At 42.0% G+C, this 26,850-nt stretch overlaps 1 protein-coding gene across 1 annotated transcript in view; it reads left to right on the forward strand.

Annotated features, from left to right (window-relative positions):
• kremen1 (kringle containing transmembrane protein 1) overlaps nt 1-26,850 on the forward strand; it is a 96,192-nt gene that overhangs the window by 6,156 nt on the left and 63,186 nt on the right. The window contains exon 2 of the mRNA XM_037680874.1: nt 25,389-25,551. Coding sequence (XP_037536802.1) covers nt 25,389-25,551 — 163 coding nt within the window. The remainder of the gene's footprint in view (nt 1-25,388; nt 25,552-26,850) is intronic.

The raw sequence follows: 26,850 nt of genomic DNA on the forward strand, positions 1-26,850 counted from the left end.
TCCCGTTAGCAGTGTGGTCTTGTTAGCAACACTGTCCCGTTAGCAACGTGGTCTTGTTAGCAACACTGTCCCGTTAGCAACACTGTCTTGTTAGCAACATGGTCCTGTTAGCAACATGGTCCTGTTAGCAACATGGTCCCATTAGCAACATGATGTTAATAATGACTGCGGCAACGGACGATGACTGCCCTCCAGAACAGTGTCCGGCAGACGGATGGAGGATCATGGAGACGGCCGCCATGACAGGCCAGAGTCAGAGCCTGAGGCTTGAAGGGGGCCAGGAACTGAACCACGATGTCAAGGCAGCGACACACACAACTCAAAAAGTGCATCGCGGTCATACCGTAGCGTGGGTGTACAGTGTAGGTGCACAAAAAAGGTTCAAACAAAAACAACAGGAACAAAAAAGAGCGAGTCAAAGCGGAGCTCCCATCAGTGCTGCCATACTGCGGCGCACGTGGCGTCACACCTGAATTTACTCGATCCAAACCAAGTGACGAGTGGCTGAATGACAGCAGATTGTGTGTTCCGCTCTAATCTCATGTAAACTGCTGCATGAACCTCTGATGCATCGTTGCTTCCTGGTGCTCTAATCGCTCGTGGAGAGCACCGCGTCGACCACAAACAGCATCAAGTGTCAACCAGCAGAGAGGTGACGTGAGGTTTATGAGCTGCAGCAGTTACTCAGCTTCTGTAATTACTGGGTCTGATGTGTAACTAATGGATGCTTATAGCTTATAATTAATGTGTTTGGCTTAACAGTGAGTCAGAATGTGGAGCCCGGGTGTGAGTAGGTGCTCACCTGGCTGACACTTTGGTCATGCTGCTTCTTTACTCACTTTTATTTTTCTCAGAAGAAATCTAACAATTTTTGACCAAGTAAGACTTAAAAAGATTGCCAGTTTTGATTTGTACTGTGTAGTTGGCTGTTTATTTTAGACAAAAACTTAGTTTCTAGGTTTATTTCACTTAAATGCACTCATCAAAATCAGTTCAAAAATAGGTCATAAAGTAAAAAAACATCAAAACCTCATATTGATGTTTAATGCGTCCTTAAATTAAATATTATAAGCACAGTTTGTGAACGGCTTCAAACTACCACATGCGTATTGACGGAAAATAAATCGGCAATGAAGTCCAGGAAGAACCACGTGGAATGCAGATCTGACAGTTTTGTTGTATTGGCATGCAAGATTGATCGTAAACTTAGATTGAGATTAGATTAAGCGTAGCTTTTCTGCGTGAAGTATGTAGATAAAAGTGCTTTGTTTACATTGAGTGCATACCTGCATTTCAGATGATTTTTGCCTGAACACGCCAAAGAAATTACAAATTAAATGACATTTTATCTCTGCAGTTGTGTTTGAATGAAAGCATGTCGGGCAGCTCGAACCATCTCTATAAACTTGCAATGGTCCTGCTCAAGATGTTAAAGAGGTCAGCCGGGGGTCAAGAGGTCTCGCGCCCTTTTTCTCCCTGTCCCTCGTGCAGACAAATAATCACACACATCCACAGCACAACGCACCACTGTGGGCTCCCCCGGCCTTTACTGACGTAATCTTTAATTTTTCCAACGTTTAAACGCAGCCTATACATTGCAGCTTTGTGACCCCTGAGACAGAGGGATGCTTGTGAGTGTGTGTGAAGGAAGGATGCTCTGCCTCGTCCGCCTCAGGAAGATAATAACAGACCGTCTCCAACCAGAGGAAGAAACACAAGCTTGTGTTGGCAGAGGTGATGGCGACGGAGCGTCAGTCTGAGGAGAGACGGCGGCTAGTTAAAGACTTTACCATAAGGGCTCCAGTGTGTTGGTGAACCTTCTGTTCGGCGTGGGGTGTCAGCGGGTATTACTGGAGGAAGATGCATTGGGTCTGGGTCTCAGATGTGGGCGCTGTGGTCCTCCGAGCTTTTCCGGTTCGTGGAGGGAGACAGAAACCTCTCCTCCCCCGGTGAGCTTCTGTGCAGCAGACTCAAACCGCTCGCTCGCGTCGGTCCATGAGTTGGGCCGTTTGTGTGCTGAGTCATGCTTCTGTCAGGAGCTGCCTCATGATTGAGGATGTTTGGAGACCAGAAGGGTTTGAGCTTCTCTTTCAAATCTTGAATTTGGAGCTCGGATTAAAGTAATTGAAAATTGCTCAGTTTTTTTATATTTTTTTATGTAGCCTAAAAAGGCTCTGGTTTCTAAAAACTCTGATCTTATTTATTAAATAATTTGACTATCTTTCCAGCAACCTTTAAGCTACAGCATACATCTGTTAACCCCCACCATCTGCTCCTAAACAGGTCTCTGTTGAAAATGAGTTCTCGTGACTCAATGAGACTACCTGTCTAAATAAAGGGTAAATAAATTTGGCAATAAAGTCTTGAAACAGAAAATGACTTGTCCGGCACCAAGTTAGCAACAAGCTGGTAAACGCAATGAAGCGTTAAGCTGCTACAGAAATTAATGATCATATTTATCCTTTTAGAAATTCGCTAAAACTACAGGTTGACCAAATATTTAACATAAAACAATCAAATGGCAGAAAAGTCAGAGCGAATGCTTCCATCGATCTGCTGCACGTCTGTGTTTTGCTGATTGAGATAACCTGTTTTATGAATTTAGGGATGATTGATTTCTCACAGGAAGTTTGGGGAGACCTTCCAGGGTTCTGGTTCTGGGAGACATGCGGTGTAGTCTCTGTACTTTAAAGAGCTGCGAATATTTTTTTAATGCGGCTGGACTTCTGCTCTCTGGTTAATGATGTTTTGCTTCCCATCCAGGAAGATTGTTCCATTCACAACTGGAGATATGAATGCCAGCTTATATCTACATGCTTTGTGTAAGGAAAACTATGTCTCAGGTTGGAGACTGCAAGTATCTTAGAATCTTGTTAAGTGATGGATAACTGGTCATTTTGTGTTGCTTCTGCAGCAATATCAGCCCATATGTGTGTTAAATGTGTGTAAAAATGATTTTAAGAGCAGGCAACAAAAAGGGACTCTCCAAGGGTTCTACATCGGTTTAGAAAAATTATTAAAAGCATTTTTTTTTAACAATGAAACAGTAGCTATGGATGAACAACAGTGATATAATGGTTGATGGCATTGTTTGTGTTCTTATATTTAATTGGCCACCAGCGATGTTTGTATGCTTTAACCACCAGTCGTTGGAGTTTCGTTCAGGTTCAGGTTTGGTTTATTTGTCATATGCAAAATCAACACAAGGTCAACAACGCAATGAAATGCTTAGGACGAGAAGAACGGTCATGACTCGCCAAAAAAACCCCGAACAAACGTATATAAGAAATGCCAAAGCATGCAGCAGAAATACTAAAAACATACTAAGAAATACCACTAAAATACTAAAAACATACTAAAAAATACCACTAAAATACTAAAAACATGCTAAAAAGTACCACTAATATACTAAAAACATACTAAAAAGTACCACTAATATACTAAAAACATACTAAAAAATACTACAAAAATACTAAAAACATACTAAAAAATACTACAAAAATACTAAAAACATGCTAAAAAATACCACTTATACTAAAAACATGCTAAAAAATACCATTAATATACTAAAAACATACTAAAAAATACTACAAAAATACTAAAAACATACAAAAAATACCACAAAAATACTAAAAACATACTAAAAAATACCACAAAAATACTAAAAACATACTAAAAAATACCACAAAAATACTAAAAACATGCTAAAAAATACTACAAAATACTAAAAACATGCTAAAAAAAATACTACAAAAATACTAAAAACATGCTAAAAAAAATACTACAAAAATACTAAAAACATGCTAAAAAAAATACTACAAAAATACTAAAAACATGCTAAAAAATACTACAAAAATACTAAAAACATGCTAAAAAATACTACAAAAATACTAAAAACATGCTAAAAAATACCACTAATATACTAAAAACATACAAAAAATACTACAAAAATACTAAAAACATACAAAAAATACCACAAAAATACTAAAAACATACTAAAAAATACTACAAAAATACTAAAAACATGCTAAAAAATACCATTAATATACTAAAAACATACAAAAAAATACTACAAAAATACTAAAAACATACAAAAAAATACCACAAAAATACTAAAAACATACTAAAAAACTACTAAATTACTAAAAACTTACTAAAAAATACCACTAAAATACTAAAAACTTACTAAAAAAAACTACTAAAATACTAAAAACATACAAAAAAAACCTACTAAATTACTAAAAACATTAGAAAAAAAAACTACTAAAAAAAATTTCAACCAGTTTGACAAGACGGTCAACAAGGAAGAGGGCCGGCAATGAAAGAGGGTGTGTACCAGAGACTATCTCATCACAACAAGCAGAACTGGTTTGTTCCACTTTGGAGTAAGCTGTTGGGGGAAGATTCGGTTTTGTTGTGCGTTTTCTTGACTGATGAAGCCTTCTGGATCGAAGGCGAAACGTTTCAGCACAAAAAAAGAAACCGTCCAGATGACCTGACTGAAAAATGTTGGACTAAAAACAAGGTACCAAAGTTGAAAAAGGAATGCATCTACAGTGTGATTCGGTTAACGGTGAGGTTCTTTCAACAGCATGGTTCTGTTCTGTTAGCGGCATGGTCTTGTTAGCAGCTTAGCATGTCTTGTTAGCAGCTTGATGGTAATAAGGACCGCAGCAGCTGCCCTCACAGACCACAGTCCAGAATAATGCCCAGCAGACGGAGAACATCCCAGATTTCTCCGCGGAATCGAACTGGTCCGTACTGCGTGTGCAGGCAGATGGAGGATTGTTGGCAGCGTTGGCAGCATTAGCAGGCCCCGCTAGCAGCTTGATGATGATAATGACTGCAGCAGCTGCCCTCCCAGACTGCCCTCCAGAACCAGGTCCAGCAGACAGAGAACATCCAAGGTTTTCCCCGCGGAGCCGAACAGGTCCGTAGAGTTTTGTCCATCTAGGCAGAGGGAGGATCATGGAGATGGCCACCATGACAGGACAGAGCCTGAGCCCGAGGCTGGAGGGGGGCCGGGAACTGAACCACGATGGCACGATGGCAAGGCAGCGACACACACAACTCCACAAGTGTGTCACGGTCATACCCGTAGCGTGGGTGTGCAAGGTAGGCGCAACAAAACAAAAACAAGAGGAACAAAAAAGATCAGGTCGAAGCGGAGCTTCCATCAGTGTGGCCATACTGCGGCGCTCGTGACGTTCGTGGAGCTTCCATGGTTATTTTATTGGTTAAAAACTTTAAAGGTGGTGCACCATTGGTATAGAGCCCAAAACAAGTGGCACCCAGTGGCTCGGGGACTTTTGTTTTGAGTCTTTGTCAATTTCTTGTTGTCATCTTTGGTTGAAAAGAAAGTGGTAATGTAAACTTTCATCATGGAGCGATAACTGTGTGTGATTAGGAGTGATTAATACTTTGTGGTTTTCATGTGTAATGATATCTATTTTATGTAAAGGGATTAGAGACCCGTGTATTTTGCAGGCTGAATATCTCATACCATGTGACTTTTATTACCGCTGAACTTTGGCCAACGTTTTCATATTTTGGCACGTCTTGTTAAAACCAATTGGATGTATTGATTGTGCTCCTATTAGGGAAAAGACACGCGGTCTACAGCTGCAGTTGAAGGATTGTTAAGTCCCTTGTCTTTTATTCAAGGACATGTAAAAGTGTCTGCATCAATCAAACGGCAGAACAATGTTCTGGGCGCACGTGGTCGCTTTTGCCGTCTTTATTTCTCATCACTCATTGGAATGACGAGCTCCCTGACAAATGGGCTAATCTCCTTAAAGTTTTTACAGCACTCCTCCTAATGTCCTGGAGGTCGCACGCCCATCCAGTCCGGTTGTTTTCACAGCAAACTCAGTCAGTGCGTCTGCTCTTTGTGTCGCGTCCATGCATAATGAGTTGCACACCAGCCCACATGGATCCCTCATAAATCTTCAGTGGAATGTCCCGAGAGGTTGTCTTCAGTGAAACAAACACAACCCAACAACACATGATCACTTGAGCTGATGCTGGAACTGCAAAGCGAACTGGTAAAGGGACGTTTAAGTGTCTACTCGCTGCTGAGGTTACACAGGTAACCGAGCAGACAGGAAGTCAAACACTGGCACAAAGATGGATGGACTTAAAATGTAGAAAAGACGGATGTTTAGCTCGTTGACCTATTATCTTCTGCTATCAAAGAAGGATTGATAATATTATTGCTTGTGTGCATGTGATTGTTTTCACTGTTAGCAAATTATCTCATATCATTTGATGAATTTAAAACTATCAGACAGTAACGGTTGGGTTCACATCTACAGCTGATTGGATTTGGTAGCCAGCTCGATTCAAGGTGGTCGTGACAGCAGAGCAAACTTGTCAAACGCAAAAATGGTGATAATTCAGTCAGTTTTCCAGAAACGGGGCTAAAATTTGATGTGGCGTTTGTTTGAAACCAATCCCTGCCTTACACTTCAAGTGCTAATCACATAAGATCTGTGTTTAAAACCTTGCTCTTAACTGTCGGTGTCCACTTTGTTAGTTAAATATCTCATGAACCACTAGATGGATTTTAATGAAAAAAACCAACGTATTAAAAGCTTGTATATTTACAACCGTTTAACCTTTTGTAGTAGCTGAGCATAGTACTCGATATATACTTTGAGGGTAACATCTTTGCCCAAACCTTTGGCCTTTACTGGTAGGGTGGATCTTATGTTTGTTAGCAAAATATTTAATGAACAACTGGACGGTGGCATAGTTGGTAGAGATGTTGCTTCTCAGTGGGAAGGTTGCCAGACTGAATCCCAGCCGGGGACCCTTCTTGGGTTTGTATGTTCTCTCCGTGCTTGCTTGGATTTTCTCCCACAGACCAAAAACATGCACGTTGGTCTGATTGGTAACTCTAAATGATCCCCAAGTGAGAGAGAGAATGGTTGTTTGTCTCGTTTGTCTCTATGTGGCCCTGTGATGGACTTGCGACCTGTCCAGGGTGACCCCTGCTTCTCGCACAGTGTGACCCAGCAAACCCCCACTCCCACCCAGGGAAAGGAAGAAGCAGTGGTTGGATGGATGGAGGGATAGTGGTTGAACTCGACAAATAATAAATGGATGTACATCTGCAACTGATTAACAACTGAAAACCCAATTCAAGATGGCCTCCAGAGCAAGGGACTCAATAGACATAAAAATGACACATTTAGCAGATACTGAGTTAAATTTAGGCGTAGTAGTAGCTGACAGTCACTCACAGCACAGACTCCAAGCTCTACAGATCATATAAGATTATAAAAGATATCGATGCAGGTTAGACGGTTACATCTCAACATAACTTGATCTCTCTTCAGAACCCTGGCCTGAAAGGCAGCGGGTGACATGCAATACTTCAATTAATGCCAGGCTTTTAACTTTATGACTGGTTTAACAGTTTTTTTTTTTAACTCTTGTATCCACAGAAAAGTTGTTGTGAATCTGAAAATGGAAAGGTCGTAGGATCTTGTAATAATAGTTGCAGCTCTTCTTCCGAGCATCAGTACGTTACATAACTAACTGAACGTTTTTATTTAAGTGAGGCACACTGACACCAGCTGACTGAAGCTACACCGTGATGACAGACGAAAAGACGGAGAAATCCACACTCAATGAGAAGCCACTCGTGGAGATTAGAAAGGCTAAAACGGGAGCAAGTAGAGCAGAGTATTTTTCTTTTTCGTATTTCAACACCCGTGGTACCCGACGTGTCTTGACTTGTGAGGACAGGCCGAAGTTCTGAAGAATTCCCCAATTCACTCATCTTGAAGTTAAATGTGACTCATGGTAGGGAGCTCAAAATGAAAGGGGTGGGGAGGGAAACATTGGTCGGACATGTGTGCCTCCGTCATGCTTCTGCCCGTCGTACTTCCTGTTGACCCCTGGGTGTTGCCCTTGTCACAGTCGGGTTGTGGGTGCCGCCCTTGTCCCTCGATGCCAACGGACTGGACCGTCCAGAAAACCACCAACCGCTAAGATGCAGAAACGGACGTAGTCATTATAAACACAATCGTGCTCATTGTGGTGCCTCTGTGCTTCTCGTCCTGTCGTGTTCAAAGTCTTGCGTTCCTTTGATCCAAGCACCTCTCTGGCTCTTTTTATTTTTTTTACGTTCGCTGTGGGCAGCTCTTCATTTTCTCCCTCGCCTTGTGCAAATCACCACCTGCTCAGGAGCTTGATCCTCCAGCCCAGCATGCAAAGCACGAAGGCCAGTTCCAGCTTCGGGATTTGTGACGGCAGCGGTGGTGATGGCGGTCACGCCTCCTCCCCCCGCTGCCTTTCCATTACATGACGAGGCATGACGGATATGATGGTCAAGAAAAGTGCACGGCGTCCCCTTATAAAACGTTTGACTCCGGTCCCTGATCCACGGAGGCGGTCCTGTCAGGAAGCGTGGAATTAAACTGTCAAGCTGCTGCAGGCTGCGCCAAACTGTCAGGCTCGGAAGAGATAAACAACGCTTAGGTGGGCGCGTGCACGCGTGGTTTGTGGAGTCGGTGTTCTGCAGAATATCCGTGACATTTTGAGGTTTTTACACCGCAGCTCTCCATCGCAAACGGTCCCGATTGTTAAACACATTTTCTTCCATCCTCTCCCCACAACCAAGCCTCTCTTTATATTTGAATTCTAATATGCATGAGCTGCGTTTTCTGGCCTCTCTGTTTATATTGACATTTGCATTTGGAGACCCACTCCAGTCCAAGCCGGATGACATTCTGTCCCGGCCTCGCTGAAGTTCCCTGCAGCAGTCGGAGTCCATCAGCCGAAACACGCCGCAGGGCGAGAGGGTAAATCAGATACTCAGAGGAGAGAAAAATAATAATATACAGCTTTGTGTTCTTCCCTGGATACTGTTAACGCTTAAAAAATAAAAAGTGCCATTTCCATTATAAAACCTTAATTTATTAATAGAAAATGGAATTTAACACAAGATCCTGGGAGGAAGTTGTTCGTGTATGACAATGGTACTCGAAGCAAAGCACGTTGGCCTGTTCCATAAAGTGATGTGGTGTTTTTAAATGCAAGGAAAATGTAATTAAAAAAACAAATAGATGTTTAGATTTGTTTTCATTTAGGCCCACGGACATTAGGCATCTTATTCCTGCTTTCCATCACACTCTTGATAAAAAGCCCAACTCACTGAAGGAATGAAACATCACCCATCGTCTTTCATGACAGAGTTTTGGCCACGGACAGAAACTGGAAGCTGGTTCCTCACGAGAGGAGCCTGAGAACTGAAATGTCTGCCTCCTGTACTACGTTTGGCAACTCTAGGAACCACAAGTAAACCTACAATCTAAGAGCAAAGTGCTCTGATAGGAAAGTATGGAACAATACGATCTGTAATATAACATGGAGCTAGGTTGTTGAGAGCTTTGTATGTTAAAAGTAAAATTTTTAATATGAGCTATCACACTCGGGGGAATGTTTGGGAATGACTTTCAGCTACTACCACTTTAAATTTTAAGTCCATATCTGTGAAATTGAACGGGCTATAGCCATTCATGTGTTGCACAATGTTGTTTCACTGCAATGTTCATCTCGAGTTGGATCGACTCCAAACGTTCATCTATTTTAAATGTGCATCCAGTTATAACGCACTGAAAGTTTCATTAACGTTTGTCCAGTTGCTCATGAGTTATTTTGCTAACAGACAAACTGAGCTGGTTCCAACATAAGTGCTTGAGTTTTGGACAAAGATTTTGTACGATGAGTAGCGTTTTGGAGTTTGTTGTGATTTACTCTCGGCTACAACTTTATTAAATCCCAGTGTTGGCTTCAAACGTTAATCACTTGAACTTCTACTAATTATTTGATGAATTGTTTTAATATCCATCCAGCAGTTCTTATATATTTTTTGCAAACTGTTAATGGCAAAAATTTAAACTGAGCTCGTACATTTTATTAGCCTTCAGAGTATGTGTTAGGGATCAGTCTCAGCTACTACCACACCAACTTTTAGGTCGATATCTGTCAAAATAACAGAGTTTTAGCTTTTTGTGATTTTTACATTCAGCTGGCTGTGGTGGCCATCTTGAAATGGGTTAACTCCAAAAGTAAATCAGTTGTAGATGTCGTCATTTCTGCATGTTTCAGTAAAATTCAATCGGTGGCAGATTTTTGTAACAGACATGCATGAGCAAAAACATTACTGCTGTAATGTCCAAGCAGTCATGTATGTTTTTATTTTTGTGGTGTCACGAGCAGTTTGGACTTTTTCAAGCTAATAATATAACAGGAAATTGAGCCGCTACTGTGCGAGACATGACCTGTCCGACAAACCTTTCTTTTTTTACGCTGCGCTTTTGGCTGAGCTGGGACCACTGAGGTTTGCGCTGTAACTGCAGCCGGGTGATGCTAACCACTTTAAATAAATGGAGAGTAATTTCCTTGTTCAGCTCCACGGTCTGGTTCATGTCCAGCTGCAGCAGCTTGTGGCCGAAGAAGCAAATTGTCGCCTGGAAACGCCCACAGACGGTACTAATTTGACAAGGCTGAGCACGTGGACACGGCAAACTGGACACGGCAAACATTTGGACAAGTGGAGGAGGCGAGCGTAGCTAAGTGGACAGCAAACAGAGGAACAAAGCCACCAGTGGACAGAACTAAGAGGCTGTGACAGGGAGCCAAACACAGAGCATGTCTCTTTGTGCTCCGGTTTTTTTAAGAATATGGAAATAAACATTAAGTCAGGCTGTGATGCTTTGGTGATAGTTAAATGAGGTGCAGAGGAACATTTCAGTCGACCATTTTCACAAACAGCCATTGTCCCCGAAGCTGTGGAACCAGTCAGATCCCACTGCCATGTGTGCTCTTTTGACGGAGGCTTCAAGTCAAAAGGGATGTAACCCAAGTCGTAAAGGGGCCCTGATTTAGTTGTCCTAAGGTGAATAGCTCTCAGAGGTGAGCGGAAAACGGGCCACAGCAGCTCACGACCCACACCAACCAAGCTGTGGTCACACTCGGCCGGTGCCATGAAACAGGATCTACCGATGGATCCTTCGTAATGGATCCGGTGCTGGAAGAGGCCACTGAGATGCCCCCTGTCCTTTAGGAGAACCATCTGGCTCCCTGTTCGGCTGCTCTTCCCACAGCCACACAAACCACAATGAAAAACGATCACTTTCCCAGTCAGAGTCAGGAACCAGAGATGTAGCTTTTTAATGGGTGGGGGGGGGGGGGGGGTATATTTTATGTTGAACTCTGTGGTCCCCTCTTTGGCTGCCTATTGTGCTGTTGGTATTGTGTTGGGAAAAGTGCTCTCAGCTGCGGTTTACCCGACAACCTTTTGTTGTTTTGTACATTAGCACTCTGACCAGGTCAGGCAAGACGGTTACATGCAGTGGTACCCGGGTATACGGAGTAAACCCACTAGAAAAGCTGAAGAATTTCAGTAAAACCACTTTAAAATTGCCCAATGACACAACATATCATTAGGTACGTGTCATTCGTACGTTAAACAGCAATGAAATGCTTCCGCAACAATCTATCGATATGCAGCGCTTTGCTTTGATGTAGTTTTATCAATTCTGTGACATGTTTTTAATACAAAGCCAACTATTGTACAACGTTTGTTGTTCATTTATTCAAATATAAGCATCAGAGAAATTTGGAAATGTTCAAAATGCTTAAAAATCAAAATAAATTGAGGTTGTACTACCCAGTGTACTTTGGTTTCTAAGCATAGTATACCCACTACAAAAATATACACTACACCACTGGTTACATGGGAAATATTTAAATATGTTTAGTGGGGGTGGGGTGGGGGTGGGGGGGCAAAAATCTATCCACAAATTATAATAATGAGCGAGAAGAGGATGAATGGTTTTAAAACCCACATCGCTCAAAAAGTGAGTCAGAGTTCCAAGAATTTCCAAGAATTAGTCAAAACGAGTTCCCTCACAATGTATACGAGTCTGAAGGGTCGAAAAATCCACGTAAACACGGCGAAGAGCGAAAGGAAACCGAGCAGCGCCTGCATTTACGAAGACAGACAAAACAAACCCGCTGGGGCCTTTTCTCCTGCGCGTTCACCACATTCTCCAAACAAGCTGGAGACTCATTGAACGCAGATGGGTGCATGTTTGGGCTGCACACACCGGAGACTGTTTATCCATCAACGCAAACAAAAAGTAAAAGTTGCAGAAATCTCAGTATTTGATATACATTTTGACAATTTTTGTTGGTGCTTACCTCCCTTGAGCAAACTTGCCTTCCTGTTTATCGACAGTAATTCTCCGCGCTGCCTGAAGCGAAAAGGACTTGCCGTGTTTGTCTGCTTTACTTATATTTATTCACAACGCAACACAGCAGCCGGAGCCTCCCACAGATCAGCTTAAGCCCAATTTTCAGTAACCGTGTTGTTTTTCAGAGAGCCGTTGCTGAGAAAAGGCCTCAGAGCTGCGACTGAAACCTCAGCATCCAGAACCTCACTGAGCACTTGGTGGGAAAATTTACACACACTTCACTTTATGTCATTTATGTATCGATAAAGCAAAAATATATCTTTATATGAAATTAGCCCTCGACTATTTTGTATAAATAGAAACACAATTTTAAGGGACAGTTTAGATTTTAGTTGATTTAACAGGAAATTATAATTAAACTAAAATTAAGTGAACTGCACTTTCCTAAAATGAACTGTGCAGCGTTTTCATATTTTCCTCATTTTGAGCTAAAAAAATAAAATAAAATAGACCGAGTTAAACACACAGTAAAACATTAAAAAAATGTCTTTGTATGATAGGTATCTTGGTATTTGGTACTACATGTCCATCTGCCCATCCATTTTCTTTGCCCACTTCTCCACGCAAAGTTGAAAGACACCATGGACAGGTCTCCAGTCCATCGCAGGGACATGGAGACAAACAACCATCCAGTCTCTCACTCACAACTAATGAAAAATTAGTTGGAAATTAAACTAACATGCATGTTTCTGGTCTGTGGGAGGAAACCGGAGTACTCGGAGAAAACCCACACATGCACGGAGAGAACATGCAAACTCTTTTGCCGGTGTGAGTTACATTCTTCCTGTGAGGGTACAGTGCCCACTACTGCTCCACCGTGGCACTATACTATATTTTATGTGATATACCATACAGTACTAAATACTATTTATAGTATATCAGATCTGATGTATGCGATACAAAACTTATACGATATGACACAGTATGAGGGCGGCACGGGGGCTCAGTTGTGGAGCTGTTGCCTCTCAGCGAGAAGGTTTCCGATTCAAATCCCAGCTCGGGACTTTTCTGGGTGGAGTTTGCATGTTCTCGCCGTGCATGTGTGGGTTTTCTCCGGGTACTCCGGTTTCCTCCCACAGACCAAAAACATGCATGTTAGACTGATTAGTAACTCTAAATGGTCCCTAGGTGAGAGTGAATGGTTTGTCTTGTTCGTCTCCATGTGTCCCTGTGATGGACTGGAGACCTGTCCAGCGTGTCCCCTGCCTCTCGCACAGTGACTGCTGGACATGGGCACCAGTGACCCCGTGACCTGAAAAAAGAAAGAAGCGGGTACAAGATAATGGATGAATGGATGGATGATAGTATGAGTGTAAAACAAGGATATGATGAAACAATATGTGACAACGTTAAAAAAAATGATGTCCTGCGTACTGATATGATAAAATACAGTACAAAATGATACACTGCAATGATCTATGTCACATAATACACACTATATTGTCTTTGTGGGGATATTTTATTTATATATTTATTTATTTTGACTGGGTGTTGTGCCAGTAGAAGGATTCACCAACTAATTTAACAATAAACTCATTAAAACTGTTACATGATCACCTGAGACTGATGCCCAATAACAAAAATGTAGAATTAAATACATGTAAAAGAAAACAGTTTCCAACAGCCCTTGTGCTTGCACACTGGAAATGACAGTGTGTTCCCTGTAACCCTCGTATTCTTTGTGATTTGATAAAACATGCGTTAAAGACAAAAATAATCTCTTTGATCTCCTTTAACCGTGGCTGAAACAATGTTTTCCGTTATTCTCTCTGATGGGCTCGATCTCCAGGTGAAGGTTCGGTGTACGATCGCTACGAGAGAGCTCCACGGCAGGAAACGACTGATCCAAACAGCAGGAGAAACAAAGTTGTCTGAAAAAGAAAAAGGAAGAACGCGAGGATTGTTCAGTTAACAGATGTAATCCTCATTTCCTCAAAACACGGGGAGAAGCCCCGATGAGCACGTCCTCAAATTGTCCCGTTCTCCTTTGAAGCGGCTGCAGCTCCAACTGATGGTCATGGTTTTGACATTGTTCACTTTGAGAGCAGATAAGCCATCTGTTTTAATAACGACGTCTGGTAAAGTCAACAGAAAAGCGATCCGAGCTTTTGATGGAGCCACATTGTAGGTTGTCGGGTTTTTTTTCTTTCCATGTTTTGTTTTGTTTTGATTTGGTTTCTGCATTAGCAGGTTAGGTCACTTCCATCCTGCTCCTCAGAACCTGAGACCTTTATTTATCCTGCTTCATCTTTCCTGCACCCTGTAATCACACAGGCCTGCTGAGAGCTGCACGTTTGATGGGTTGGTGGGTGATTGGGGGGGGGGGGGGGGGGTACTGTGAGGTTGCACACAGCCCCCTGCATTAAAACTTTACCTCAAACTAAACCACATGTAATTTACATTCCTCAGATACCAGCAAACCTGAGCACAAACAGGGCAATATAAAACAGGTGTGCTCAGCCTTTCTCTTTGCTCTGTTGGTCGCAGCATGTCTTGTTAGACATAACCCGAAGGGCAAAGGTCATAAATATCGACGTGGATGAAACTCTTCGCTCGCGTACGTGAAATTGTAGAGAATGGACATGAGGGAAGCCAAAAACCGTCCTGGCTGCACGGTTTACATGAACGTTACCACAAATTGATTACTGCTTTTAAAAAAACCCTAGAGTTTAGGGAAATGACAGACATGCACATTCACACACACACTTATACGCACACACACCCGCAGTGGGCGATATCCAGAGCACAGCGATGAGTGGGTGAGAATGGCATCACCGCAACGACACTGGCCTTGCCATGGAGGAAACAAAGGAGGCTGTGTGTGTGTGTGTGTGTGACCTTCCTTCCCTCCACATCGGATCCATCTTAAAATACTGCGGCTGCTCCACTGATGAAAATTGCTCCCTTTCATTCTTTCTGTAAGTGCCGTCTGTGGGGGGAAGTATACGGGGAGGGCGGGGGAGAAGCATGTGGGTCTATAAGTGTGTGTATATTAATGCGTACTGTGTCACTGCGTGTGTTTATCTAAGAATCTGACATAATAAGCCGGTTCGCAGATTGTTTTACTTGCAGGCAAAACACAAAGAGAAGAGTAACCTTGAAAGGCCCCCATGTGAGGCAGTCTGGGCCATTAGTCGGCCATCATGGCTTGTATCACGAGCTCCGGGGTTATCAAAGGCAACGTGAAGCCCATATGGGGAGGTGTTCTCTGCACAGAAGACTTGCATTAGCGGGGCATATTTCAGCCCTGCATCAGTTGTTTGTTTGCTGCTAAAGGGCCCCAGCACGCAGCTGCAGCACAGAGCTCCTCTGGAATGAGATCCTGCGTCTTCAAAACTCAGAGCCCTGGCGTTGGGGTCTGCTAATTTTACAAGTCTGGGCTTAGTTACCCCTGTCGATAATACGGGGAAATGTGGAATAACGTGTCAACTTCAGTAGAGCTGTGAACGAGAGGGAGAAAATTAGAGCGCGAGTTAACAATCTGCGGTATCATAAAACCCGTCTTTGTCCCACCCTGTGTATGCCTCTGTTTTCTTCTCCTCTTTCGTGCTTCATTTTGGTCCCTTCTTTCATGATCCTCGCTTCAGTCTCGAAGCTCATCTCTAATTTAACAGTTTGAGATGGACTGATGTCTGAAAGCAAAGCCCTGAACTGAAAGGCCTCTTCTTCCCTTCATCATCATCACATGCAGCCCGGGCTTTTATCCGGCTGCGCAGGTTTTTGTTTATTTTGTTCGTCAGAGCTGGTTTAGAGCAGGTTCCGTGACATCTGTTTATTCAGCGTTGTGCCACGTGGACGTATGTTGTTGTAAGAAAAGGATATGTGCACATGTACAGTTTTGTTGATTTTTGAACGTTTTCTTTAAATATGAGTAAATTTGATGGTTGAAAACAAGGTTTCTTTTTTTTTACTTCACCTTATTTGGGGTAATAATAAGAAAATGCATAAAATGCGGATAAAGGGACACGTCACCTCATCCACCTTCACGTTGGGTTGGCCAGCAGCGGTTTCCCCTGGAGAGCGTCTTGTAATGTATTTAATGTTACTTTGAGAATCTGCAGCTCATCCTTCACTCTCCAAGTTACTGCCAAGCAAATCTCCGAGCCCCTCTTCTTCTGTGCTGTTTTCTCGACTGTATTTTCCGGCATGCAAGTCACAAAAAGCATCACGAAGAGGAAACAAATGTATAAAAATCGCTTCGGCATATCAGTCGCATTTACTATGCGTCACCGCTGACCCTCGGGAAACGTGGGGCGATTTTTTTGCACGACACCTGCAAGGGCGGCGGAGGAACGCTGGAGCAGCGAACTCTCCAGCGTTCCTCCGCCTGCACCAGCGGAGTGAAGCGAGCGTGCACGGGAGGACCCGCTGTTGCAGTTCTTCAAAATTCAACAAAATGAACACTTAAAAACAATTATTTGTTTGCTCAACATTATAAAAAAGGTGTCTCAGTTTAACTTTTCCTTAATAAATGCACTTTAATGGTCAATGTTTGGCAGGGGGGCGGCGGGGGTACAGGAACAACATATGCGCCTACGGGTAGTTGTCAAAAGCCTATAAGGTCCTCTTGCACCTCTAGTGGCTGCAAATGGTAATGTTTACTCTGGTTCATGTCAGCATGAATGAACATTTAAAGCGTCAGTCAAAAATTGTTATGAATGGAAACGTGGAAAATATGAATATGTCACTTCGCCGTATAAGTGGCAGGACTGGCAAATCTATCCAAAAAAAATGTGACTTATACACCGGAAAATACGGTAATGGGATCAGGATGCTTGCTTGATTTGAGACCCGGCTGTAGAAGAAGAAACAAATTTGTAGCTCAAAAGAAAAAAAACAACAAAAAATGAAATTTTATGCTTTCTATTTCTGTAAAAGCAACTTCAAACAGAGGGGACTTCGGCAGTGGTTTTCACCCACCATTGACTCCGGCAGATTAAACTCTTTCCATTACCGAACTAAATAATAGGGGCCACATTTTATAGGTGCTGCCCTGCAACTTTGGCAGGGTTCAGTGTTGGTCTGTGGCTACTGTGGCAGTGAACTCAGAGGGTGGTGCAGCTGAGGGTTCCTGCAGGAAGAATCGTGGTGATGCAGGTTATTTTGGGACTGAATGAGGTCTTGGTTTAACGTTGGGTGACAACCTATGTGACAAAAGCGTGAAATGAGAAGGAAGGAGTTCAACAGTTTGCAGGTTTAAGCGTACGTTAGCAGAGACACCCTTGTTTTTTTCTCGTCCTTGCACTTTCATTAACCTGGCGTGACGACGCTTTGAAAAACCTTCTTGGAGAGGAGACTTTTCAAGCAGGGGTGTGAGGTGTGGCCCATTAACCCTCTTCCTCTGAGAACTTCCCTCCAGCAACGTCCAACTTGATTAAATACGCCTCACTGAATGTGTGACTATCTGTGAAACCTGGATGATAAACGTACAGCATTCTTCCTTCCACACTCTGACGTCTGATGTGGTTTTGATGTGGAAATAGATACTGCTGAGGAGAAGGGGAACCAGACTTGTGTTACAGCCAGCTGTGTCCCCCTCAGAAAAGAACTCTGTAACCCACTACATCTGGCTCGGCCCGGCCCTGGCCTCTGTTCTTACTACGCCGGCATTAATGAGCGCCACAACAGTAATGGCTACAGCGCACTGCAGAGAGGAAGATCGTGCACGATTAATCTGCCACTTCTGTCAACTTTGTTTGTAGATTTTGGAAGGACTTTAAAACCTTGTGAGTGCTCAGTGTGCAGCTTTGTGCCTGTACACATTAGTTTTTGTGCGTAATGCTGCTCATGCTCACACCCATTTTGTGTAATTTTATTAGAGTGGAAATATTGCTCGTGCACAAAGCCTGTTGTGTTGTCCCCAGAGCCCAAAGCGTGTAATAAAGATGGAAGGAAGCTCTGCGAGGAAGCAGTCGCCTGTAATTATCGCTGCTTTTCATTCCTCGTAGTAAACACAACAGATAAGTGCTCTGGTGCTTATTGGACCCGACAACGTGTTCAACAAAAACAAGTTGTTTGCAAACTTGCTTGTTCCTTTGGATCATATAATCAAATTTCTTTGCCTCTTTGCTTTTTGCCCTTCTTTCTTCTTGGAGCATGGAGAACATTGGCAGTTGCAATGTGGAAGTCATTAGCTACAAATCCCAACAAATATAATGGCGGGGCGATTAGCCGTCTTCCAGGGATCCTCTGCTGTTTCTCTTGTTTTTCTCATTGCCGGGGCGGTGCTGTAGTCTGGTCGAGGGTGAGTCCCACTCTTCTTATTCCCGGACTTTTTCTATTTGTAGATCTGTGAGTATTTTATTGGAGGATTTTTTTACCCCCCTTTTTTCTCTCTTTCATGCGGTGGTGGTTCTGTTTCCCATCATGGGCTTATGATAAAACCACAAGAAAGCTCAGCCCCATGTGACGAGAGCGCAACAGTTGCTTGGTGACAAGGAAAGGGGCATGTTGAGGGGAGTTGGGCGTGTTTGGAGGAGAGTTGGCCCAAAGTGGTGCTGATCCAATCAATGTTTCTTCACTTCTTCAGGACAAGGATAAGTGGCACATATCTGCTCTTCTCCTAGGTAATGCTGGGATTTTTTCCCCTTAGAGATCTGCGGTTATCCGCAGAGATTTTTAAATGTCTATTCATCTTTACGATGGCCCCTCTTATCTCCAAATCCTTCCAACTCTGCTAGTTCCCAATCCCACCATAAGCAGCCACACTTTTTTTTTTTCAACAGTGGCAAAAACGATGCCATATTTACAACCTAATCCTTGAAGGCCAACTTGGCCTCAACATGGCAGAACGATTGCCAACCACAACTCATTCCAGACCATGTGCAGACAAGCTACGCTTCTTCCTGCAACTTTCTGTTGAAGAGGAGACGTTTGCGAAGTCACTCGTCACTTTTCTTTCTGATACGGCACATCCAGCGAGCAGCCAAGTTCAGTCATTTTAATGTTGGCTCTTTTGAAGTGAAGGCTTTTGAAGGACGTGAGCACAATTGGGATGAAGTCCCTTGTCCTCTCTCTCTGCCTAATGCTGTCCTCCTTGACTGGGGCAGTTATAATTACTTTTAGGAAGCAGTAACTCATCATTGTGCTTGTGCTGCTGCCAAACGTCCAATTGGAGGGTTTCCTAGTCATTTCCTTTACTGTTGTGAGTCAGAAAAAAAACAAGTCATCATGTGATTCCTGTCTTTCTCAAATTGGAATACAGCTTTATGCACTACGGTTCCAGTAACCGTTACTTTAGAACTGACTGGATTGCAAGTGTTGCTTTAGTTGGTATCAGAACACTGTCGGGTCTGTTAACGTGTTTCTATTATGACCTGAGACTTGCCCCGTCTCTGGATTTGAACCCAATTACACCATCTCCATCTCTCTTTTGTGTCCTTTATATTAGGACTGCAATGTTGTGACCCCTGTTGTAGCTCCATTGAGCTGTTTTTGAGGGTTTATGGAGTTGTCGCACCCTGTTTCATCAGGCCAGGACCCTACGGTCTACACTCATCTGCAGGCCAGCGATCACTCATTCAGGGATGAAGATGCTTGCATCCTTGATAGAGAGGAACAATGGTTTGAGAGCGTGAAGGCAGCAGTTTTTATGAGAAGAACTCGTCCATAGTTAAACAGGGTCTGAGGCCTCCATGTCCAACTGTCCCCCTCTTACAGTGCTGGTATTGCTAGTATCACTCAGCCCTCTGTGAATAGCAAGCGGCCACGAGGGCACTAATGACCAATTGTTTGGCTGTTGGTCCTCTTTTATCATGTGAAAAGCTAGTTCTGGATGTCAACAACAAACCAGTTGATCCACTATGAGAAGGTGCTATTTATAAGACTGAGTTTATTGCAGCTCCTCAAGAAGTCTCTTGGATAAAAGATGAAACGATTCAAGAAGAAGAATCCGTCCAGAGGACCTGACTTTACATCGTTAGATTTTTCTACCTGGATTATTGAGCATGCATCAGGATATTTACGGAGTTGTGTTCCGCCTCAGCCGATCTCAGGTGGATTTATGATCTGTAGTGGATATCCTCGCATGCCAAGGCAGCATTAATTTGTCGAGATAAACAGGAGCTCCTCACAAACAATAGTGTGGCATCATAATTGCAGAAACCTGACACCCCAGCGCTCCTTGTTGCTGCTCAGCTTCTGTCAGCCAGACGATGGATGGCTGATAAGCTCGACTGAACACCGCAGCCAAAACGGCTTTAATTAAAAGCAACTTCAGCTGTCATATTGAGAACAGCCGTGGCTTCTGACTTGTCCTGAAATTAACTGTTGCTAGTACTTCTGCGGCACATCCAAGAAGCTGGAATGCATGTTTGCAAACAAGACGACTTCTGTAAATAATATGCATAGTTTAGAAACAAGTGAAGTTACACATTTTAACACACAATACTATATTTTTTGGATTTGTTTTTTTGTTTGATCATATCTTCTAATGACAAAATAATGTTATTTTTCTTGTCATTATTCACTTACCAACCCTTAAATCAGTCATGTTTTTTTCTCAAAGCGATATTGTTTTTCAAAGAGGAAGTTCCTTGTATTTTATTTATTTAGTTAAATTCTAGTTTACTTATACTCAATTGTTTTGTAAAGCCCATGTTTGTGCCAGATTTGTTTTCCCTTCTAAATTTGGATTTAGGTTGTTTCTGTTTATTTTCACTTCCTGTTCGTGTTCGACACCTGTATTCAGTTTCTAATTTGTCTTCACCTGTATATGAACAGGCCATCACAGCTGTTAGACCTGTTGCCCCACAAAAAAGCTGCAGGTTCCAACTCATCTGTGGCCTCTCACTTTACATTTCTCTACGTCTACATGTGGGTTTTCCCGACAGTGCTCGGGTTCCTCCGACAGACCAGAAACATGCATGTTAGTTTATTTTGTGAACCTAAATTGTAACTTTGTCAAACATAGCCTGAAATATTGTTCGTCTTATTTGCCTCCCCACATTTTTGTCCAATGACTTCTGGAAAAAAGCATCATCTCTCTGCAACCCTGCATAGAAAAACAGGTTGGATGATGGATGAATAGATGGATGGATGGATGGATGGATGAATGATGGATAGATGAATGATGGATAGATGGATGCTATATGGATGGTTGGTTGGTTGGCTATATGGATGGATGGATGGATAAATGGATGGATGTATGGCTATATGAATGGATGATTGGATGGATGGATGAAAATATGGATGGCAGACTGAATATGGATAGATGGCTGGATGGATGGCAAGCTGAATGGATGGATGGCTGTATAGATGGATGGATGGATGGATGGCAGGCTGAATGGATGGATATATGGTTATATGGATGTCTGGCTAGCTGGATGGATGGATGGCAGTATAGATGGATGGATGGATGGCAGGCTGACTGGATGGATGGCTGAATGGATGGATATATGGTTGGATGGATGGCTGTATAGATGGATGGATATATGGTTATATGGATGTCTGGCTGGCTGGATGGATGGATGGCTGTATAGATGGATGGATGGATGGCAGGCTGACTGGATGGATGGCTGAATGGATGGATATATGGTTGGATGGATGGATGTCTGGATGGATGGATGGATGGCTGAATGGATGGATAGATGGTTGTATAGATGGATGGATGTCCTGCTGGATGGATGACTGGATGGCTGTATAGATGGATGGATGGATGTCCTGCTGAATGGATGGATGGATGTCCTGCTGGATGGCTGGATGGATGGATATATGTATGCTTGCATGTCTGGGATCAGTTCATCTTCCTCGGCTGTATTTAAACTCGTCTTTCTCTGGAATCGTGCCAGAGTTGATCTTCTGCCGTGGTTCAGCTTCATTACTTTAGTCCTTTAAGTTTCTGCTTCCTGAACGTTGTCTAAATTTGGATTCTTTTCTCATCTGCAACCATGTGAAAGGAACAACCCCCCAACGTCAGAACTGAGCAACACCTCACAAAAGGAGTATCTAAAGCGTGCATCCCTCAGGGGTGTCCAAGGAAAAGTTTGTCTGTGAGCGGAAAGGTGGATGACGGCGAAGGTTAAACAGAGAATGAACAAGAACAAATGATTAGATGTGGTTGGAAGTTGGGAATCCATGGATCTGAAAGCGAATGATGAAGATGATGAAGCACAGCTGGCTCACCGAGAGCTTTAATGACTGTCATATTGCAGTTAGCTCGTCCTCGGCCCGAGCAGCTTGACTTGATAAAAGGAGCCAGTCTTTGCCTAATGACATCATCAGGACCCCACGGAGTCGCATCAAACAAGCAAGAATTGTTCTGCCTTTGGTAACATTTGATTGGCGGGCACTGCGTGAAATCGGTTTATTAGCACTAAGAATAGCTATTTCTCTGGCTCTGTCGGTGATAACAAGCGTAACCCAAGATTTCTCTGGAACGTCTTTTGAATCCTGGAAAACTTTTCTTTGAAAAGCTCAGTTTTTTTTTTTTTTTTGGTCCAATGAACTCATCACCCCCGCTGCTCCATTGATTCTTGAATTTTATGCAAAAAATGACGACACTTTGATTTAAAATTAAACTCTGGTTGTATTTCATGTACCGTATTTTTCCGACTATAACGTGCACTTAAAATCCTTTTAATTTTCTCAAAAATCGACAGTGAGCCTTATAATCAGGTGCGTCTTGTGTATTAATTCTTGTGCTCGAACTGATTTTATGTGGTTTTTGTGAATGAGTTGAATAAAATTTGACTTATCTGACTGTTTTGTTTCGCTTAATGCGCCTTTATAGTCTGAAAAATACCGCACTAAATGGCTGTATTGCTGTTTCACCCTCGTGCCCGTCTTACAAAAGGTCTAAAAAGGATCTTGCCGGTAAGTTTCACCTTATTTCTTTCAATGATTAAGAAGCCAATTAAAAAGTCTTGTTGCATACTTTAATTTTTCAATCATTATCACCACTTATCTTGCAAAATATATTCACAGATGATATCACAGATCTAAGTAAAGCTGCTCTATATTTAAAGATGGAGAAATCTGTTGCGTCACTCCTCCAGATAAAGTCGCTTTAATTTGGACAAAATGTAAAGTTAGCTTCAATGAAGTTTGCCTTTTCTTCTTTTTATGTATTTATTTTTATTATAAACATCTCGACTAAGCTCAGTTTTCTTGTTGATCTCTTTGTAACCGTTGAGAAAACTACTACACATTACAAATATTTAGTTTTTAGATGTGCTGAAACTATTCGGAACAGAGAATGAACGGATCAGTTGATAGATGGCACCAATATTGCGTTCCTAAAAGTGACCTTTGACCTCCATGTCGGTCCTGTGTTCCTTCTCCATATTTCTTCTGAATCATCCTAATTTGTTTGTGTTTTATTGTTACGCAGCTGACACACAGCTTTATGCTACCCTTATCATTGTTTTCCAAACAAACTGGATGTTTCTGAGTATTCTCCATCTCAGCTGAGACAAAACTCTAGATCCTTGTAATTTGATGTGTTTCTTTTAAAAAGGTCACACAGTTTATAGTCCAGTTTCCTGCAGCATCAATTCAATTCAGTTTATTTATCTAGCACCAAGGCGCAACAGAAGTCGTCTCAGGGCACTGAACAGAAACATTCACATACATAGAAAACTTTTAAGGAAGCAGCAGATCGTGTTGAGTCTTCACTTTGTCGCAGTCTCCCGTCTTGAGCAAGCACAAAGGAGACAGTGGAAAGGAAAAACTCTTAACAGGAAGAAACCTCCAGCAGAACCAGGCTCAGGACGGGAAGCCATCTGCTTCGACCGGCTGGGTTTGAGAGGACAGGAAGGAGAAATGGACCCAGAATGGCAGGTCCAGAATGGAGGCGAGCAGGTCCCGCTCTAGGAGGAAAGACGAAAGAAAAGTTAAGATAGAAACTATTACAAAAACTAACTATTCATTTGATGAAATTAGGTTAATACTGAATGTCCTCCAGTAGTCTTAAGTCTATAGCAGCATAACTAAGGGATAGGCCAGGAAACCCAAGTCAACCCTAACTATAGGATTTATCAAAAGGAAATTCTCAAGTCCAGTCTTAAAACTGGATAATGTGTCAGCCTCAAGGACAGAAACTGGAAGTTGGTTCCACAAGAGAGGAGCCTGAGAACTGAAAGATCTTCCTACCATTCTACTTTTGGAAACTCTAGGAACCATAAGTAAACCTGCAGTCTGGGAGCAAAGTGGTCTGTTTGCAAAATACGGAACAATAAGATCTGGAATATAAGATGGAGCTAGGTTGTTGAGGGCTTTGTACGTTAGAAGTAAGACTTTTTAAATTTTGCATCAGGACCACTTCCAGGAATTCTGATGAAGACTTTGGTTAGTATCTGAATTTTGAAGCTCACTCAGAAACACGTCAAACACACTTTTTAACTTTTAGCCAGTGGAGCACATTCTGATCCTCATTTAAAAAAAAACAACTAACTGTGTCTACCTGTTGGACTTGGTCCTTTTTTTAAATTTTTGGTTGTTTAAAATGTGTCCGTTATCTTATCGGATTGTTATCACATGTACAAACACCTGCCACATGCATAATCATAACAGTCAAATACTGTAAAAGAGTTTTTCATGGTAATGCCATCAAAAGAGGAATTCAGTTTGTTTGTACAAGGTTTCATGACGGCAGCCCCCTGAGCCTCGGGACAGTGAGTGGTGATAGTTCATCAACCCTCCATCAGATTTTGTTTATTTAAATTCCTTCTTTATGGAAAAAGAGATTTTCCACCAGGCGTTGTGTTTCTTTTTTTTTTTTTTTTGACTCAGCAGCCACATATGGTTGTTATATACTTCCAAATTCAAGCCATGTTTGCTTGTGTTGTGCATGTTTGAGGCTGTTCCCCTTCATCTGATTGTATGGGAACAATAATTAAAACGGTTTTTTATTGATTTTGCCTAAATACTTTTGGCTAGGGCTGGTGTATTTTATCATCTATAATAATGCCAGAAACATTAAAACATTTTAAGAGCAAAGTTGTCGTCCTACAAAATCCAGATGTCCAATAAAGCAGATCATATGGAACTGCTTTTTTACGTGTTTTAAAATGCGTTCTCCAAGTTTTAATCTGTATAGATTTTAACGTATTGTACAAAACACTGGATATGATGCTTATTTCCCCTGTTTTTTTAATGTTCTTATTTGTTTGTTTGTTTCAGAGTGTTATACTGCCAACGGAGAGGACTACAGGGGCTTCCAGAACCAGACCAGTCTGCTTGGTGGTAAACCATGCCTCTTCTGGAACGAGACTTTTCAGCACCCGTACAACACCCTCAAATATCCCAATGGAGATGGAGGTCTGGGAAGTCACAACTTCTGCAGGTGAGTGTCCCGTTTGGATCTGGAAGTCCACTCCTGGTGTCATATATGTCAGGGGTCTGCAACCTGCGGCTCTGGGGGCCACATGTGGCCCTGTGGTGCCTCTGCAGCGACTCTGTCAGGCTTTGACCAAAACTAAAATAAAACTGAATTTTATTTAAATTATTGCCAACAATGAAAATAGCTAGTTTTAGCAGATTTCCTGTCATTTTCAAATATATCAAGAGTACTACAAATGCACGGTGTAAAACATCTGGACTACATCATGCTAGTAGTTTGTTAGCCACTTTAAGTCGACTTCCTGTCTCAGCGTGATCTTTCTCTCAAAACCAGCAGAAAGTTTTGGAATATCTTTAAGACGAGCTGCTGAGCAGGAATATGGTGAATAACTTTGATAATAAAACACAAAAAACAAAGTCAATGTAAATATTTATTTTTCTTTAATATCCAACAAACTGGGCTAATTTGATACTGTCTTGAACGTCATGCTTTAAGTATTATACTTAATCCTTCAACGATTAAAATAACTCGCATAGGCCTGCAGAGTTCAGTGTTTTCATTTTTTACAAAACTGTTAAAATTTTATATTTTTTCTTTCTTTACATGAATTTTCTTTTGTATTAAAATGTAAAAATATCAATAAATGTTAATAATAGTTAGACATTTTTCATTTTATAGTCGCCCCCACTGGCTGGAAAAGTCATCTCCAACAAACTTGTCGTGGTCCAGGGCCACCGGTTGACAGAACACAGTTGGAGCAGGTTTTGTGGACGTGTAGTACGATAAATAATAAGCAAAGTGGCAAAAAATGTCTCTTTTTTATTGCAAAGGTTGCAGACTTCTGGTTTATACGCTCACACTGGTCTTTACCAGAAACTACACATGGACAGACCACTGACTTAACCTGGAAGATGAAGCCCTAATGGGACAATCCTTCCTTAGCAGCTGGTTCCAGTTCAAGTTTAAAGTCATGTCCACTATAGTTCTTATTTTTCTGCTGCATCTTCAATTTTTTTAAATTGGTTTAGTTGGGTTTAGTTAGCTCATGCTTAAAAAAAAGCTCACATGACATCATGATTTTCTACAGGGGAGTAGACATATCCAGTATACGTACTGTATATACGTACTGTATATACGTACTGTATATATGTACTGTATATATGTACTGTATATATGTACTGTATATATGCACTGTATATATGCACTGTATATATGCACTGTATATATGCACTGTATATACGCACTGTATATACGCACTGTATATACGCACTGTATATACGCACTGTATATACGCACTGTATA

Source organism: Nematolebias whitei, chromosome 8 (assembly GCF_014905685.2).
Source record: "Nematolebias whitei isolate Nwh7 chromosome 8, NemWhi1, whole genome shotgun sequence".
NCBI classification, from domain to species: domain Eukaryota; kingdom Metazoa; phylum Chordata; class Actinopteri; order Cyprinodontiformes; family Rivulidae; genus Nematolebias; species Nematolebias whitei.